This window comes from Episyrphus balteatus, chromosome 3 (assembly GCF_945859705.1).
Source record: "Episyrphus balteatus chromosome 3, idEpiBalt1.1, whole genome shotgun sequence".
In the NCBI taxonomy this organism is placed as follows: domain Eukaryota; kingdom Metazoa; phylum Arthropoda; class Insecta; order Diptera; family Syrphidae; genus Episyrphus; species Episyrphus balteatus.
The window spans coordinates 129469864-129484994 of NC_079136.1; the positions used below are offsets into that span (position 1 = coordinate 129469864).

The 15131-nt window shown below is 32.4% G+C and overlaps 1 protein-coding gene across 1 annotated transcript in view; it reads right to left on the minus strand.

Annotated features, from left to right (window-relative positions):
* The window catches only part of LOC129914146 (nucleolar protein 4-like), an 80961-nt gene extending 66415 nt beyond the window's left edge, over positions 1-14546 (minus strand). Inside the window, exons 1-6 of the mRNA XM_055993228.1 lie at positions 13998-14546; positions 9530-9683; positions 9353-9462; positions 9157-9285; positions 7993-9063; positions 7307-7322 (exon numbers count right to left, since the gene is read on the minus strand). Coding sequence (XP_055849203.1) covers positions 7307-7322; positions 7993-9063; positions 9157-9285; positions 9353-9462; positions 9530-9683; positions 13998-14516 — 1999 coding nt within the window. The 5' untranslated portion in view covers positions 14517-14546. The remainder of the gene's footprint in view (positions 1-7306; positions 7323-7992; positions 9064-9156; positions 9286-9352; positions 9463-9529; positions 9684-13997) is intronic.
* Positions 14547-15131: the final 585 nt, after the last annotated feature.

Here is a 15131-nt window from a genome sequence, read left to right on the forward strand (position 1 = left end):
GGCAGTTTCATAAGAAAAACCATTGGAATGAGGAGGGGGCAAATGGGTTTGGAAAGTTGGAAGATTTCATTTCGAAATACACAGAATCATCTTGGTACCTATACCCTTTTCAACATCTCTAGCTTTAGTCATTTTATACATTTGTATGTAACTAGGATATTCCAAGTTCAAAAGAGACTAAACGCACTGAGAGAAAAGACTTGACAAAAGTTTGAATCTTCGCCTTTCACTGAAAGAGAAGATGTGCACGCAATCAAAAGAAGAAAGTTATCGTTGTTAGAGTGTAGGTAAGCTTCGCTTTGGTTGGAAAAATCAACCCACGCGTTGCCGTTTTATTAACATGCGGCAAAACCGATGATGGATTATGTTGAAAAGTTCCTGTGCCTGGTTTGTACCACCCTACTCCTCCCCCATTTCCTTTCACTCTTACATCAAAACACCCATCATTTATATGCGAAGAAAGGATATGTGACATTTCTTTAGAGTGAGACCCATCACAACTCGACATATAACGGAACAGGGCATGAATATATATGTGTATAGATTTTCCTTCAATGAAGGATAAACGTACTACAGCAAAGGATCCTGTGCCTGGAAGAAGAGGATTTTCGACAAAATTCTTAGTGGAATTAGAAATGGGCACATGGAATGAGGAATGACAGGATGACTTTGCGAAACAAACCAAAAACTTGGGGGGTCGAACCATCTACCCTATATAGTTGAACTGAGGAAGGTACATTAATTTTCCCAAAATTTTACTTCAAGACGAAATTTCGTTTTCGCGTGTAGATATCCTTTGTAGGAAGGTATATATATGTGACGTTTTGTTCCGGCAAAGGGTTCATGTCATGGTTTATATTGGGAGAGTGAATGGTAAAAAAAAAATTGCGTTCGTATACAGCCTACAACACCGCACCGGGGTAACCGGCCATTCTTATTTAAACGCGCGAAGGGAGTCAAAGTACGGGAAAGAAATAATGTCGGTTGCTACCCTTGTACCGTATACGCACATCAAACAAAGACGAAAATAGTATATACCACAGCAAAAGCAGAGCACACACAAAGGGTTAAGCAGGGATCCTTTTCAAGGATTTTGAGCATTACCCATCTTTTTCAGCTGTTTTCTTCGTTATTTTTTGTCAGTTTTCACTGAAATTTGCGTACGTTCTTTTGAGGGAGTGAGATGGGGGAAGATCTAGGGTAAGGGAAAGACATTCTGTACACTACCCATCAGGGATTCTTCTTCCCAGCTCGTACTGTGTGTTAATTTTTTCGTTTTTTTTTTATTGTCATCATCGTCGTCCCTCCTGGCTGTGATAAGGGTTTAATCTACTGTCGAATGGATGCAAAACCCTTTAAAAATAACTCCTACCCCATTTGACTGTTAGAATGTCTTATAACTTTTTTTTCGGTTGGATTTTGTGTTTTGAACCGTTTTTTTTTTTTTTTTTTTTTTGTATTTTCTGTGTTACCCTTTTTGAACTTTCTCCCTCTCTCAATCCTTTATTTACACTTTTACGTAATCTTTTTTACCCCCAAATTCTAATGGTTATCCTTTTGCATCGTTTTTTTTTTTTTTTTTTTTTTTGAAAATAAGAAACACACCCTTGACTATGTTTCGGGGCCAAAAAAAAAAAAAAGAGTAAAACGAAAAAAGGATCCATCAAAAGCTTTTTGGTGGATAAGGAGGATATTTTTTTTTTCTTTCTTTTTTTTGGACTGCGTGCCCTTGCCGTTGTTTTTTTGAATTTGAATTTCGAATTAAAAAGGAAAAAAAGACGTCGATCATGGGATAGGTTTATATAGGTAGAGGTAAGAGAGATGAGCTCAGTGCTCTCTGGCCACCCTCATCTAATCGAAATCTAATAACATCACTCAATGGGATACAAATACAAAAAGAAAAAAAAAAAAAAAACAACAACGGAAAATATGCTAATTTTTAAACTACCCCTGTTGTATGGGGGAAATGGTGTGAGAGTTCCTTTTTCGATTTTAATAAGAGGGAGAACGGGGAATGTTGAGGGGGGTTAAGATTTTCTTCAGAGAGAAATTAGTTAAATGAGAAAATAATTTTGTTGAGAATGTTACTTTGTTACGAATGCGAAGGGGGGAAAAGGTCCAAACACACATACCTAAAGGGATTGGCTTAAGGTGTTGCGATTTTAAGCCTCCGCAACACAATCGAAATCGAGTAATGTGAGCAGACTTGAGAGTGGGATCGAGACGTGCCTTGAAAGTGAATTAAATCGAGGGGTTAGTTAAAGGATATATGGGTTCTTCTATAAGGTTCAATATTTGATTAAGTAACTTTTGACTATGTCAGAGTTTTAGACAAGGTGTCATCTTGGATTCCGGTGCGCAATGGAGGGTAGGGTTTGCTTTGTATATTTTATCATATCAGTGCCAAAAATATAGAATTTCAAGATCAAACGAGAGTAGGTATATAGGAACCGTGCCTTGGTTCTTGGATGGCATTATTTAAGTGATAAACTGTTCACTTTGGAGTGAATTATTTCCTCAGACTAAATCGAAATTGCCCTATAAAATTTCCAGCAATTTAATAATGAGATGTTACACTTTCTTGAAAAAAAAATATCTATCAAAAACAAGAAGTTTATAGTAGGAAAGTTTGTAAAAGATTAAAAAATTGATTAATTATAAGAACAAGTAAATTGTAGCGCGAGAATGAAAAATTTGTAAAGCCTTATAGAAGCTAAATTGTTAGTTGGGGTGAAATGATAGTTTCCAACAAATAAATCTGGCCCCAAAAAGTGTCATTTTTTCTAAATTTTTACTTAAAGGTTGCCATTTAATGACCTATTCTGGTCACTCATTAATTTTTGTTTTGTGACAACCCACAGTTTTTGAAAAATTGGAGACCAAAAAAACACTGCCGCCGAAAAATTTTTTTAAAAATTTTTTTCAAATTTTACTAGGTATAGTATTCGATAGGCATACATTAATTCATCATTAAGCAATATGCTTTCAATTTTTTAACTACCAAAGGACATGTTTGATTTTTAATTTAAAAACAAATTTATTAAACAAAATTTATAATTTTTTAAGAAATTTATATATTTTTTTTTTTTCAAAAAAAGTTTTTTTTTCAATAACCTATAAAAAAAATACATATTTCCTAATAAGTATGAGAAATTTTTATGAGTGGTAGTTTAAGATAATTTTTTTTCACATGGTCGTCCTTAAAAATGCGAAAAAAAGTGTTGAACAAAAAAAAAAATTTTTTTTGTAAGAAAAAAAAATTTTTTTTATTCATCAAAAATAAAAATATTTCTTAGGTTGGGATGGTGAGTGGTAAAAGAAATTAATGGATGGTCGAATGGTAATTTGAAAAAATTGAAGAATTGGAACTGTTTGGGGCCAAGTTAAAAAAAAATCTCAGGACCGAAGTACACAAAGTTAAATTCCATTGCTATAGCAAGAATTCTCATTTATCATTTTCTCTAGACTCAGGGAGATTTTCTATTTCCACCTTTAAAAGCTTTTGTTTCCTAAAAGATATGACTTTTCTACAAGATGAACTAAGAATAAACTTCTTTTCATCAACTCCAAAATGAAACTTCAAGTAATTCAAGAAATTACAAAATTTTTCTTAAACATACGTGAAGGAAACCAACATAAGTTGTAAAGCTTAACCACAAAAAATACCTCAACCGAGGCCGAGGCTGGTCGGTCGAATTGGGCGAGAGGAGGTTTTAAGAGGGTGTGAGACTAAAACAGAAAGACCAAATTACTTGCCTTCTTCAAGTCAGCAAAAGTACTACATTTCAGGTCTGATGAATTTAACGAAGTGTGAGTGAATAAAAACACACACACACAAAAACACACATATGGATATGGGATATCATGTAGGTATGTAAGTATGTATTGTATATATAGAGGAGGATGATCCTTGGTTAATGTTAGAAAATGATAATGGCAAACTGTTAACCAAAACAATACCCCAAACCCTATCCAGTGTCTAGTACCTCTTCTACTCTCCAGAATGGTAAACTACACTCACTACACTACAACTGGTCGTGGTTGTTGTCTTTAGATGCAGATACAGATATCCTACACACATGTTGTATCTTCTCTAAGAAACTACTAACTACACGAGACGATACCCTGCCGATTGTCTTAGAAAACACAAACCACCTCTCGTCCTGATGCCATTTACCATGAATTTATGTTCCACTACACACAGTCAGGCTCTGATGATGTAGAGTTGTAGGTATGGCGAGGTAGTAATAAGGAGGTATAAGAGTGTACATTGTGTTCTTCAAGGACTTCTATTGAGTCCTTAGATGCCCCAAAATGAAGAAAAAAAAAAACTGTTTGTGCTTTGCAAAGGGGAACGTCGTCGTCGTTCGTCGTCAGATTGTATCTCTCGTCCTTTGACTACACAAATATTATCTGTCTGTGTGTGTGTGTTAGAAGATATTATGTATGTGTAAGTTTCCTTTTTCGGGAGCAAATTAAACACACTTGGGGTCTTCTTTGTAGAGATGATGCCATTGCAGAGAAGGAAATAAGAAAGAGTCATGCTGATGCTGGATTTTGGGTTTGAGTTTTCGGAAGGAGGGAAGGACCGAATAAGTCCTCGAGAATGGGCATAATATTAAAGTTCCGTTTTCTGGTCCTTAAAGTCATTCGCATGAATCAGATTCAAGAGGCAAGGACCAGGACCACATGTAAAATGTCGAACCGAATATATTTATATAAGACATAGCGTCCTGCTGCAGGCACACATGAACCCAATGCACTTGGCGACTATAAATCCTTTTAACTCTCATTCTATCTTATGATATTTTGCCTTCTAACATTGCCTTCTTTATACGGTGTGGCCTTTTTAAGAAGGCAGAAGTTTGGGAGAAGAAGGAGTTTCAAATGGAAAACACGTAATTCAGTCCTTGAATAAGTCTTAAATGTTGACCGAAAATTTGAAAAAATAGATACATCTTCATTAAGGAAGGTATCTCTCTCTCTCTCTCTCTCTCTCTCTCTCTTTTTTTCTGACTGTGTCTCTATCTGTCTTTGCTGGAAAGACCTCAGATGTCATTTTCTCCACATGACATCCAAGTGTCCAAAACTCTTACAAATTAAATCCATCCGAACTATGGGGACCCTCAACTTACAATATAGCCGTCCTTCATTTATCCTTTGGTCCTTAGCTGTATTTCTGTTTTTTTTTTTTTTTTTTTTCTTCTGTTTCGTCTTAGAAATGCAATCAAGTTTTCTTCTAACAAGGATGCCCTAAACCACCCGATATCAGCCATCAGTTCTGTGGAATTTTATTTTGTGTTCGAGTTCGAACGAAGTTTCCTCTTTTCTCAAATGGGTTTTATATTTTTTTTGTCCGCCGGGTGAGAAGGGTTGGCACATCCAGCGGTACTCTGTTTAAAGGGAGTAGAAAGATGTGGGGAAGAAATGGTCGTCGTGTCTTCCCTTGAAACATTTTCTTGAAGAATGTCGAAGATATCACCTTGGGAGAGGAGAGGAAGGGGTCTGGCGTTGGGCGCCAATCGGACATAGAACAAGGATAAGGCTTTTTTTTTTTGCTCTTTCTTAAACCCCCCAGTTTTTCTTATTTCTCAACCAGCTATATACCCATGACGACGATGTCGTCCTCCCTCTATAAGCATAGTGGTCTGTCGTTATTTTTCCGGATGGGATCGGGATCTTTCCTGAATGTCGACGTTTCCTTAACTTAACTTGTTTTTTTTTTTTTTTTTTCTTCTGTTCTTCTGCTTTTTCTCTATGTTCACTTGTCTTGTCTTATGAATTTCTTTTAGTGAAAATTGTTTGAAGGGAGCAAAAAAGGATGTGCCTCATACCATTAAATCAATTTTGGAGTGAGAGAATAGAGAGTTTCAAGCTGAGTGCAGGAAGATGGTTGCAAAAAGGGGTTTTTTTTTTTTGGGTGATGGTTGGAGTTATTTTTTCTGGCAGTTTATATCGAAAAAAAAAGAAAAGAAGAGAAAGATCTGGATGAATTTAAGATACAAACAGAAAAAAAAATAAGAAAGAACAAAAGGGATGTATAGTTTTAGAGCTATTGTTGTTTCTTTATTATTAAATGAAGTCCTGTTGCGGTATTCAATACTTTAAAGCTGGTGGTGGTTGATGGATAGAGAAGACTTACAAAAAAAAAATGTCGAAAGCAGACATACACTAAACAGTGCTGATGGACGAAGGGTGCGAGATGTTGGTTAAGTACCTAAATTGGTTTTGGCAATCACAAAGAGGTTATTTCCTGCTTGAGGATTTTTTTTTATTTTTAAAGAGCGAACAATAAATATTGTATCAAGTAAACAATGAAATTAAAAGAATGTAGGTAATTTCATATTTTTATTGAATGCAAAATTTTCTGAGAGTGGAAAAAGATACAAGTAGCTAGATTGCATTTGAAGAAAAGAAGAAAAGTCGTTATGAATGAAAAGTACTCATTAAATATTAGTTAATCAATGTTTGTGTTATCTACCATATAACCTTAAATACTGATCTGATTAATAACACGGTTTCAACTTAAATAAATCACTGCGCAGTTAATCGTCGGGCAAGTCATCATGGACATCCCATAAAAGGACAATTCATAACAGTCTAAACTTCATTAAGATAACCAATACAAAAAATAATTAAAATAACAACCACCAAAAAAAAAATACCTTTCCAAAAAGAAGAATATTCAAATAAAATTGAACTCAAAATATATTTTAATGAAACCTTGTGATGGATATTTGTATGATGGATTGGCCATGATGAGTTGTCCTATGATGATAAGTACTGCGATATTTTGGGTTGATGGTAACTACACATTAAAAAAAAAAAAAACAAATATCAGCAGGATGTTATTATTAGTACTTTGACTGCACTGTGATGAATGCTTTTTTTGACTGGTTTGGTCAAAATTTGGGTTTGGTTAAAATGTTTGTTAAAAAATTTCTTAACTCGAGTCAACAACACTCAATACGAAAGATAAAAAAGATTATTTTCTATATCGTCAAATAAAAAGTACTACAACTAACTTTTATTCAAAAAACTGCTTTCATAAAAAGAAAATTAACTTTAGCTTATTCAAGCTAAAAACACTTTTTTAGTCAATAAAATGCTGAGACAAAAATATGGAAGTTTTTACAACTTTGATATCTTATAACTTTAACTTTAGTAAGGTTAGAAGGACACTAAAAAGGTTCACGGAATGTGCAGGGTTCAAGAGAAAATAGGGACATAACATAAAATAAAATTTAAAAAAAAAAATTAAACCAGTTATAAATAAATTAAATATTTAAATATAATAAGTACTTACTTTTTTCCACTAAATTCTAAAATAAAACAATTTTTGTTTAATTGATGATAAGTTAAATAAAACAATTTATTTTGTTTATGGTTAAAAAAATTACTAATTATTCCAAAAAAAGTAAATTTAACAAATTAGCGAAAAAAAAGTTACAAGCAAAATAAGTTTATAAGCGGAAGCGATTATTAATTTATATCAATAATTTTAATGCACAAATATATAATTTTATTTAAATTAATAAAAAAAAAAAATAATAAAACAAATTTTAAGTTAAGTTATGTACCTAAAAATAAATTTTTAATTTTTATTTAAAGAAAAAAAAATAAATTAATAAAGTTAATTATATTTTTTTTTAGGTTTTTTATCTAAAATCAAACTTAATAAACAAATTTAAGCAACTATAATAATAATAAAAATTAATTTGAAGCATTAAATAAACTATTATTATATTGAAGCATGATGAAGCGAAGCATCTTGATTTATTCAAGTTTTTTATTAAATAGCGTCAAGAAAGCTCATCCGTAATAAAAAAGAAAAAAAAACGTAATAAAATATTAAAAATCCGTTTAGTTAAAAATTAAACTTAAATTTAACAATAATAATAATAATAAATAAAAAAATAAGTAATAATAAAATAAATGGTAACAAATTGATTTTTTTTTAACTTATAAAGTATATTTAAAGTCCTTACTCACCAAGTCGTCTAACATCAAAGCATCAGCATCGCTTAGGCCCATGCTTCGAGTGAGAGTTAGATAGGTCGACGTGATGGGTTTCAGTTTTCTTAAATCAAGTTGTTGTGTTTGTTCGGTTTGAAGTTCTTGTTTTACAGGAGGACCAGGGACTTGTACCGGCTGAGGTGGTACCATAGTTGGCATTGGTTCCAAAAGAAGCTCAGATGAACAAGATGGTTTGATATCTTGTTGATTTTTTTGAGACGGCACATCTTGATGGAGTGATGTTGAAGCTGATGGCTCGTCGCTGAAAAAAGATTTTGACAGATTAATTGCACATACCTGTTGAGAGGAGGACGATGGGGTGGAAAAGGGGGGCTCTTGGACCGGTTCGGAATGAATTGCCAAGCTTGCAGCACTGGTTGTTGGTTTTTCATCAAATTGCAGATTGGTAGTTTCTTGAGGAATCAGTAGCTTTGTTTCTAATGGTTCTTTCTTGGCAGGGGAACCACTTTTGACAGGTGGCTGAGATGGCATTGACTGACCATAGAGAATCCTCATGAACTCGTAGTATCTTATCAGACTCTCCCGATTCAACATGCCAAAGTTCATTTGAGGGCTATTGGTGGCGATGGAAGGTGCAGTACTGGAAGCTGGTGTTCCATTCCGAACCGGTTCAGGGCCATGGAATTGTGTCTGCAAAGTTGGATTAACACGAATTTTGGGTAATGCATGGGGATAAGTAAAGGAGGCGGTAGAAGAAAAGTCGGTGGGAGTTTTCAACTCTTCTTTGGGGAAGATCATGCTAGGATTTGGGGATAGTTTTTTTCGATATTGCAGTGTTATTGTTGTTGGTTGGGTTGTTTCAACTCTGCTAACAGGAGTTGATGATTTGGGAATTTCAATCGAGCTCTCAGTTTGGGAGGAAACATTAAGAACATCGATTTCGGAAGAACTCTCATTGGGGATCTCATCGTCGGCGGGTGAACGACGACCCGGAGAGAGAGGGCGGAGATTTTTTTTGCATTCTGGGCAAGCCGAAAGGAATCTTGTAACTGCTTCACGTGGTAGAAAGGCAAACGTTTCGGTAATCTGGAATGTAGAGAAGATCAAATAAGTAAGAAGTTGATTGGAAGGATTTATTGTTAATTTTTGTTAGTTTTTTTTTCTAATACAAACTCTTACAATGCGATAAGTTCGCTTTTGGCCTGCATGTCTACCGCTACGACCTCCCATTTCCACGTGAATGTTGTAGATTATGTTAAAGAATTCCTCAACAACAGCTACTTTGCGGTAGATTCGTTGTCCAAAGTCCTGAAAAAAAAAACAAGGATTAGGTGATAAGAGTGTCTTTAAGAAGTATTTATAGTTTGAAACTTACCTTCGTTGTTGAAGCAACAAAAAGATCAATATTATTTGGGTATTCAGTATTACTGCTTGCAGGATAGTCAGGTATATTCTCAAAACACTCTGGCCGTTTTGTTGTGAAAGCTTTTAACGATAAAATGAATAGATATAGGTATTTGTTAAACTTTTAAGATTCTTTGTTAAAACTCACCTTTCGATTTCACCCAAAAACGAAATTTTGAACTATCAGGTCTACTGTGTTCTTTGCCTTCAAGTGCCTTGAGAATTCGAGCTTTCTTGCGAAGAGTAATTGTTTTCGTTTTTGCTTGATCGCCATAAGTTTTTAGGGCCCATGGTTGAAATTGCTGAAAAGAATATATGTATGTAATTTTAAAATGATTTCCAGAAACTGTGGCTTTCTAATCAATACCAGCTCATTTTACAGGGTGTCCCGTTATAAAATACAAACAAATTAAGGCGCGATTCTTGGATAAATTCTAATACAAAAATGAATGATCTATCTGCAAAGGTTAAACCACTTAGCAATGATTTAAGAAAACGCTTACTTTGGTATGCCTTTATTCATGCAAATGATTATTTCTCAATTAATACTAATGGTAGAAGCTTGGAAATTTTATTTATTTTAGGGAAAACGTTATTTTTTGTAACTGCATTTAAAAAATGTTGATTATTAATTTTGGTAGTAGAGATATTAAATTTTAAAGGCTGTTAATGGGTCAAAATATTATTTAGTGCCTAAAAAGTTGTCCCATTGGTTGAATTGCATTTTTCTTGAAGAAAAAGTACAAATTAGTAGAAAAACTATATTGAGTTATAAAATTAACATCATTTACATTTACAAGTTTGAAACCCAAATTTTTATTCAATTGTTTGCAAAACACGGTAGCATTGTGGTTTATCTTGTTGCCGCAGTGGTATTTAAAGCTGATTTTTGGTAATAAACTATTAAGAATATTTAATTGAAATTAATTTTTCAGTGATTTATCTTAATAGGAGGCTTAAGTTGTTCCTATAGTTTCAAAAAGGAATATCAGAGAGTTTAATTAGATGATTTTACAAATAAAACTGAAATTTCATTAGGTAACGCAGTTGTTTGGTTTTGATCACTTTGTGTTTAAATTGTCATAAATATAGAAATATCATTCAAAACATCTGTGCAAATGTTATCTTATAATAGATTAAAATTTAACTATTCTATGTCAACTAAAATATATGAAAATATATTAATAAAAATTTTCATATTTTTTTTTCAAAATTCACTGCCCTAATAGGCATCAAAAAGTATTTTGGCATTAATATTTTCTTGTCCATGATAACTTTTAACTTTGAGGCCAATTTTCTTCGAGAAATGTGTGATAAACATAAACGAAAAAGTCACAAGGTTGCCACATAACCCACAAATTTAATGATATGTACCTACTTTTGGGCAAACTTGCTCCAGGTAAAATCTTAAAAAATTATATCGAGACTAATCAGCAAACGAACTTTGCATTTTTTTCATCTACCTACTCCTACATACTTTATAAAAAAAAACATTAAGACTTTTCAAACAATTTATAAAACATGTGATTTGTGTAAAGAACGAATTCTTTATGAAATCGGTTGAAAATTGTCTGAATAGTGGCATGACCAAGAATATGAATAAAATCGATGTTAATGTCAAAAAAATGTGAAAAAACGGCATTTTTTTTTAAACTTGGTCTTATGAAGTATAAAACATCATCGTTTGAAAGGTGTTTCTCTAAAAAAAATTAACAAATTGACAATGCAAAAATCTTAGCAAAGGGGCAATTCCATGGTAACTCACGTTACATTCACAAAAATTTCCGATACATAAATAATTTTTTTTTTGTTAATTTTAATATAAATTGATACGAATTTACTATCCATGAACGGAGCATAACCATTACTTTCATAATTAACAACAAAAATTTTCTTTAATTTTAGTATTTGCTTGGGATAAATAAAAGTATGATGGTAACTCACGTTACAAAAATCGGACACGAGATTTAAGAGTCCCACAGTATGAAGTTTTTCTGCGAAATTAAGAATTTTAATTTGTTTTAAATGAAGATTCCATACATAAAAAATTACAAACTTTTAATATTAGTGACAAAACCAAACATTTATTCGATATTTTGAGGAAAAATTTTGAAATGTTTAGGTAACTCACGCTACATTATTTTGGTAACTCATGTTACCTGCGATTTGTGGTTCCAAAAGTAAAGAAAAGATGCATTTTCACTCAAGTTTTTTTTAAATCGAATATTGTGTAACGAAGCTTGCTTAAATGTTAATTTATTTTAGCAATCACGAGGGCATATTGTCATGGTCACTATTAGATTCATCCAATTTTCTGTGGGCTTGTTTTTCCGTCATTTTCATGTGAAATTCTTCTGTAGTTGGCAGATTATGCTTTAAAAATGCTTTAAGATTATTTATTCTCCTTGAATTTAATTTTTATCCATAAGGGAATACAACAAAGAATCTTTTTGCAACTTGCATAAAGTGTTACCGTTTGTAAATAGTAATTTGCTATTACAAAAAGTAAAAAAAACTGCATAATTTGTTCCAAATTCGTGTCCACTTTTTCATGGAATTACCCAAAGGCAGAATTTTTATCACGCATTTTTGCCCCAAGTTTAAATATTTTCAAAAAGCAATTTCATAATTTATAATAATATAAATAAAGTTCTTCGAAGTTTAACATCGGAGTAATAAGTGATGGTATAGTGCACCTTTATACTCTTCATTTGTAATGATCCTCTCAAAAACTGAGAGTTCAATGGCAAGAACTACAATTTTACAGTGACTTTCAGCAAGATAAGTCTGCAATTCAATTCAATAAGCAGGTTTTCAAGCCCAAAAATATAAGATTTATGGAACAGCCTACACTTTTACAGGATCATTATCTATTAGAAAACATTTGAAGAACCATTTCAAGAAAGAACTGCCCAATAATTGAAAAATTTAGATACCTTTTTTGGATTCGAAGACAAAATTGAAAGTAATATACTCCTTAGGGTGCTTCTTAAAAATCAATTTTCGAAATTTAAATGGGACACCCTTTAATTTTGTTCTTCCTGCCTTAAATATAAATTAAGTAAAATTTGGTCCAGTTTAAACACGTTCTAAGGGTCGGTACCACAATTCAAAGTTTTGAAAAATACACCAAATGTTGTTTTTTTTCTCATAAAATTTTTAAATTTGTAATCAATTAAGTACTTTATATTAAATCTTTAACTGTTTTGAAAGAAATTTTGTTAAAAATACAGCGGAATAAAAATGAAGTTTAATTTTGAATATTTTTGAATTTGACATTTTTTTTTGTGTTATTCTATGGAATAGCTAATTGAGTGATCTTTCTTAATTGAAAAATTCAATGATTTTATCTGATTGTTTATGAGCCTAATATCTTTTTTCGACGGACAGTTAACTGACTGTTTATTAGAAGATTGAAAAATCGGGTCTTATGCGTACTTTGTACCTATTGTAACAAAAAAAAAAAAATTGTTGAAATTAATCTTTTTTTTTAATTAAATCTTTAGTGAATGGTAGCCACCCCTAAATTTTAATATTAAAATCGGAAAAAAATACCATATACTATGCTTATATGGTAGAACATAATGCAGGGGTGTCACATTAAAAAATCGAAAAAAAGATTTTTTCGACCATATAAGAAGCACCCTAATACTCCTATCTATTTGTACCCTGATAAAAAAGGACAAATCGAAAACTTTTTTTTAGCTATAAAATTGCTTTTGAAATTTAAGTTATCTGTAATCTACCCAAGTTGGCGATTTTAATTAGGATTTAAACTCTGTGCTGAACTTTAAGGATTCATAGAAAAATTTAGTATTGTAATGTTTAAAGCACAAGCCTTGAGAAACCAATGCAACAGCATACAACGAGAGTTATGAAAGACAAGCATTTACTAGGTGTCTTTTTATTGGATATAACTTTTAATGAGTAATAAAAGACAGTAAAATGATTTATTTGATTTGTAACAGAAGAATATTGTGAAAGTTATACCATGTGGAACGTATTTAAGAAGAAATAGAAGTTGTTGTATATTTTAAGTGTTTTTTTGTGGATTCTTTGAAAGAATTCAAATGGAAATACATTTGTGAAAATTTGAGGATATGTTTTAGAAAAATATTTTCGTTAAGTACCTTATCAGCTCGATTTAAGATCGTGTGGAATGTATTAATTTATTTGACTGTTTTTAGTTTCTTGACTTTAAACTTCTTAAACAAAGTGGATTTATGTTTTTCTTCTAGAAATATAATTTAACTGAGTTAATAGAGAATATTTTCCTATGTATGACAGTATTTTAATGTCATATCACACTTTCGGAACCAAATCGAATAAAGAAAAACTTCGAAGAATGCGAAAGAAATAAACACGTGTTTTTTGTAATAAAAGAATAAAAGAAAACAAATTGTTTAACCTGCAACTTTCATTTCATTTAGAATTCATTGAAAAATTTCAAAATGCGGAATTCAAATTCAATTCATCATTTCGTATTACTTAAACTTAACAACAAATAAAAAAAAAAAACATTTTCCACATTCAAATAAAAACGAATATTTAAACAAAGATGCATCCTTTTTCCTATTTTTGACAAAATATCGACTAAAAAACAATTATAAACTTACCTCAAACATTTGCTCCTTTTCGGCAAACAGCTTGAGTTTCTTACACTCTGGATGCATTTGGTCTGATGCTGATGTTGTTGCCATCATTTCCATATTATCCTTTTCCAATTTGCCAACAACACTAGCGCCGCCACCACTACTTGCTCCACCATAACCATCATCATCATAACCAGCACCAATACTACCAGCATGGCCAAAAGCGTACATCAACTTTCGTTTGTAATTTGTCGGAGTCGGAGTTGGAGTCGTCGTCCTCAACATCGACATCGTCGACGACGACGATGTTGTCGTCATCGTCGTAGTCATCGTCGATGTTGATGTCGATTCACAGCCGCCACAACTGCTTTCACTTTCATACTTAAAGTCCACCTGACGTGAATATGAGGCAGCAGTAGCAGCTGGAATAGGAGTAGCTCCAATATTCGTCGTTATCCTTTCGTCTTTGATGATAATAGGTAGCTGGCTGATGTTTGATGTTGGTATAGTGGCGGCGTTAATATCACCGGCATCCTCTTGCATTGTATAATTTTTGGAATTTTTAAGCTCAGCTATCATAACTTTCTCAAAATTAATTTTTAAAAAATTAAATTTAATTTTAACGAAAGAAAAAAAAACACAAATGGGGTGGTATGAATTTGCTTTGGCCCCCGCAAAAGCACACAAGGATAACAAGAAACAAAATAGGCAATAACAAGCAACAAGCAAATATATAAAACAAAACGATTAACAAAAAAAAAATAAAAAAATCTCCTCTCAACAAGCGAGCGTAAAAATAAAATTCCTTCCTTTTCACGAAAAGATCATTCCCGCACAATTGTCAAAAGTCGACTAGAGGCTAGCAAGGATTTCAAATCAAAGGATTTTCCATCGTCTGGACCAACGAAATTTTTACAAAAATTACTGGTCATTCTAGAACAGGATTTCTAGATCTAGATATCCTGTCATCATATATACACCCAAAAGAAAAAGAAACAAAAAAAAATGATTTTTTTTGTAAACTTTCATACTCGCATATCCTGTGAGATGTATGTGTGTATGTTTAACAGCACGCAGGAGGAGAATAAACTTGTTTCGCACTCAATTTCATTCTCTCCATTTTTTCCAATTCTCCCAACTCTGAGCATTATACGAATA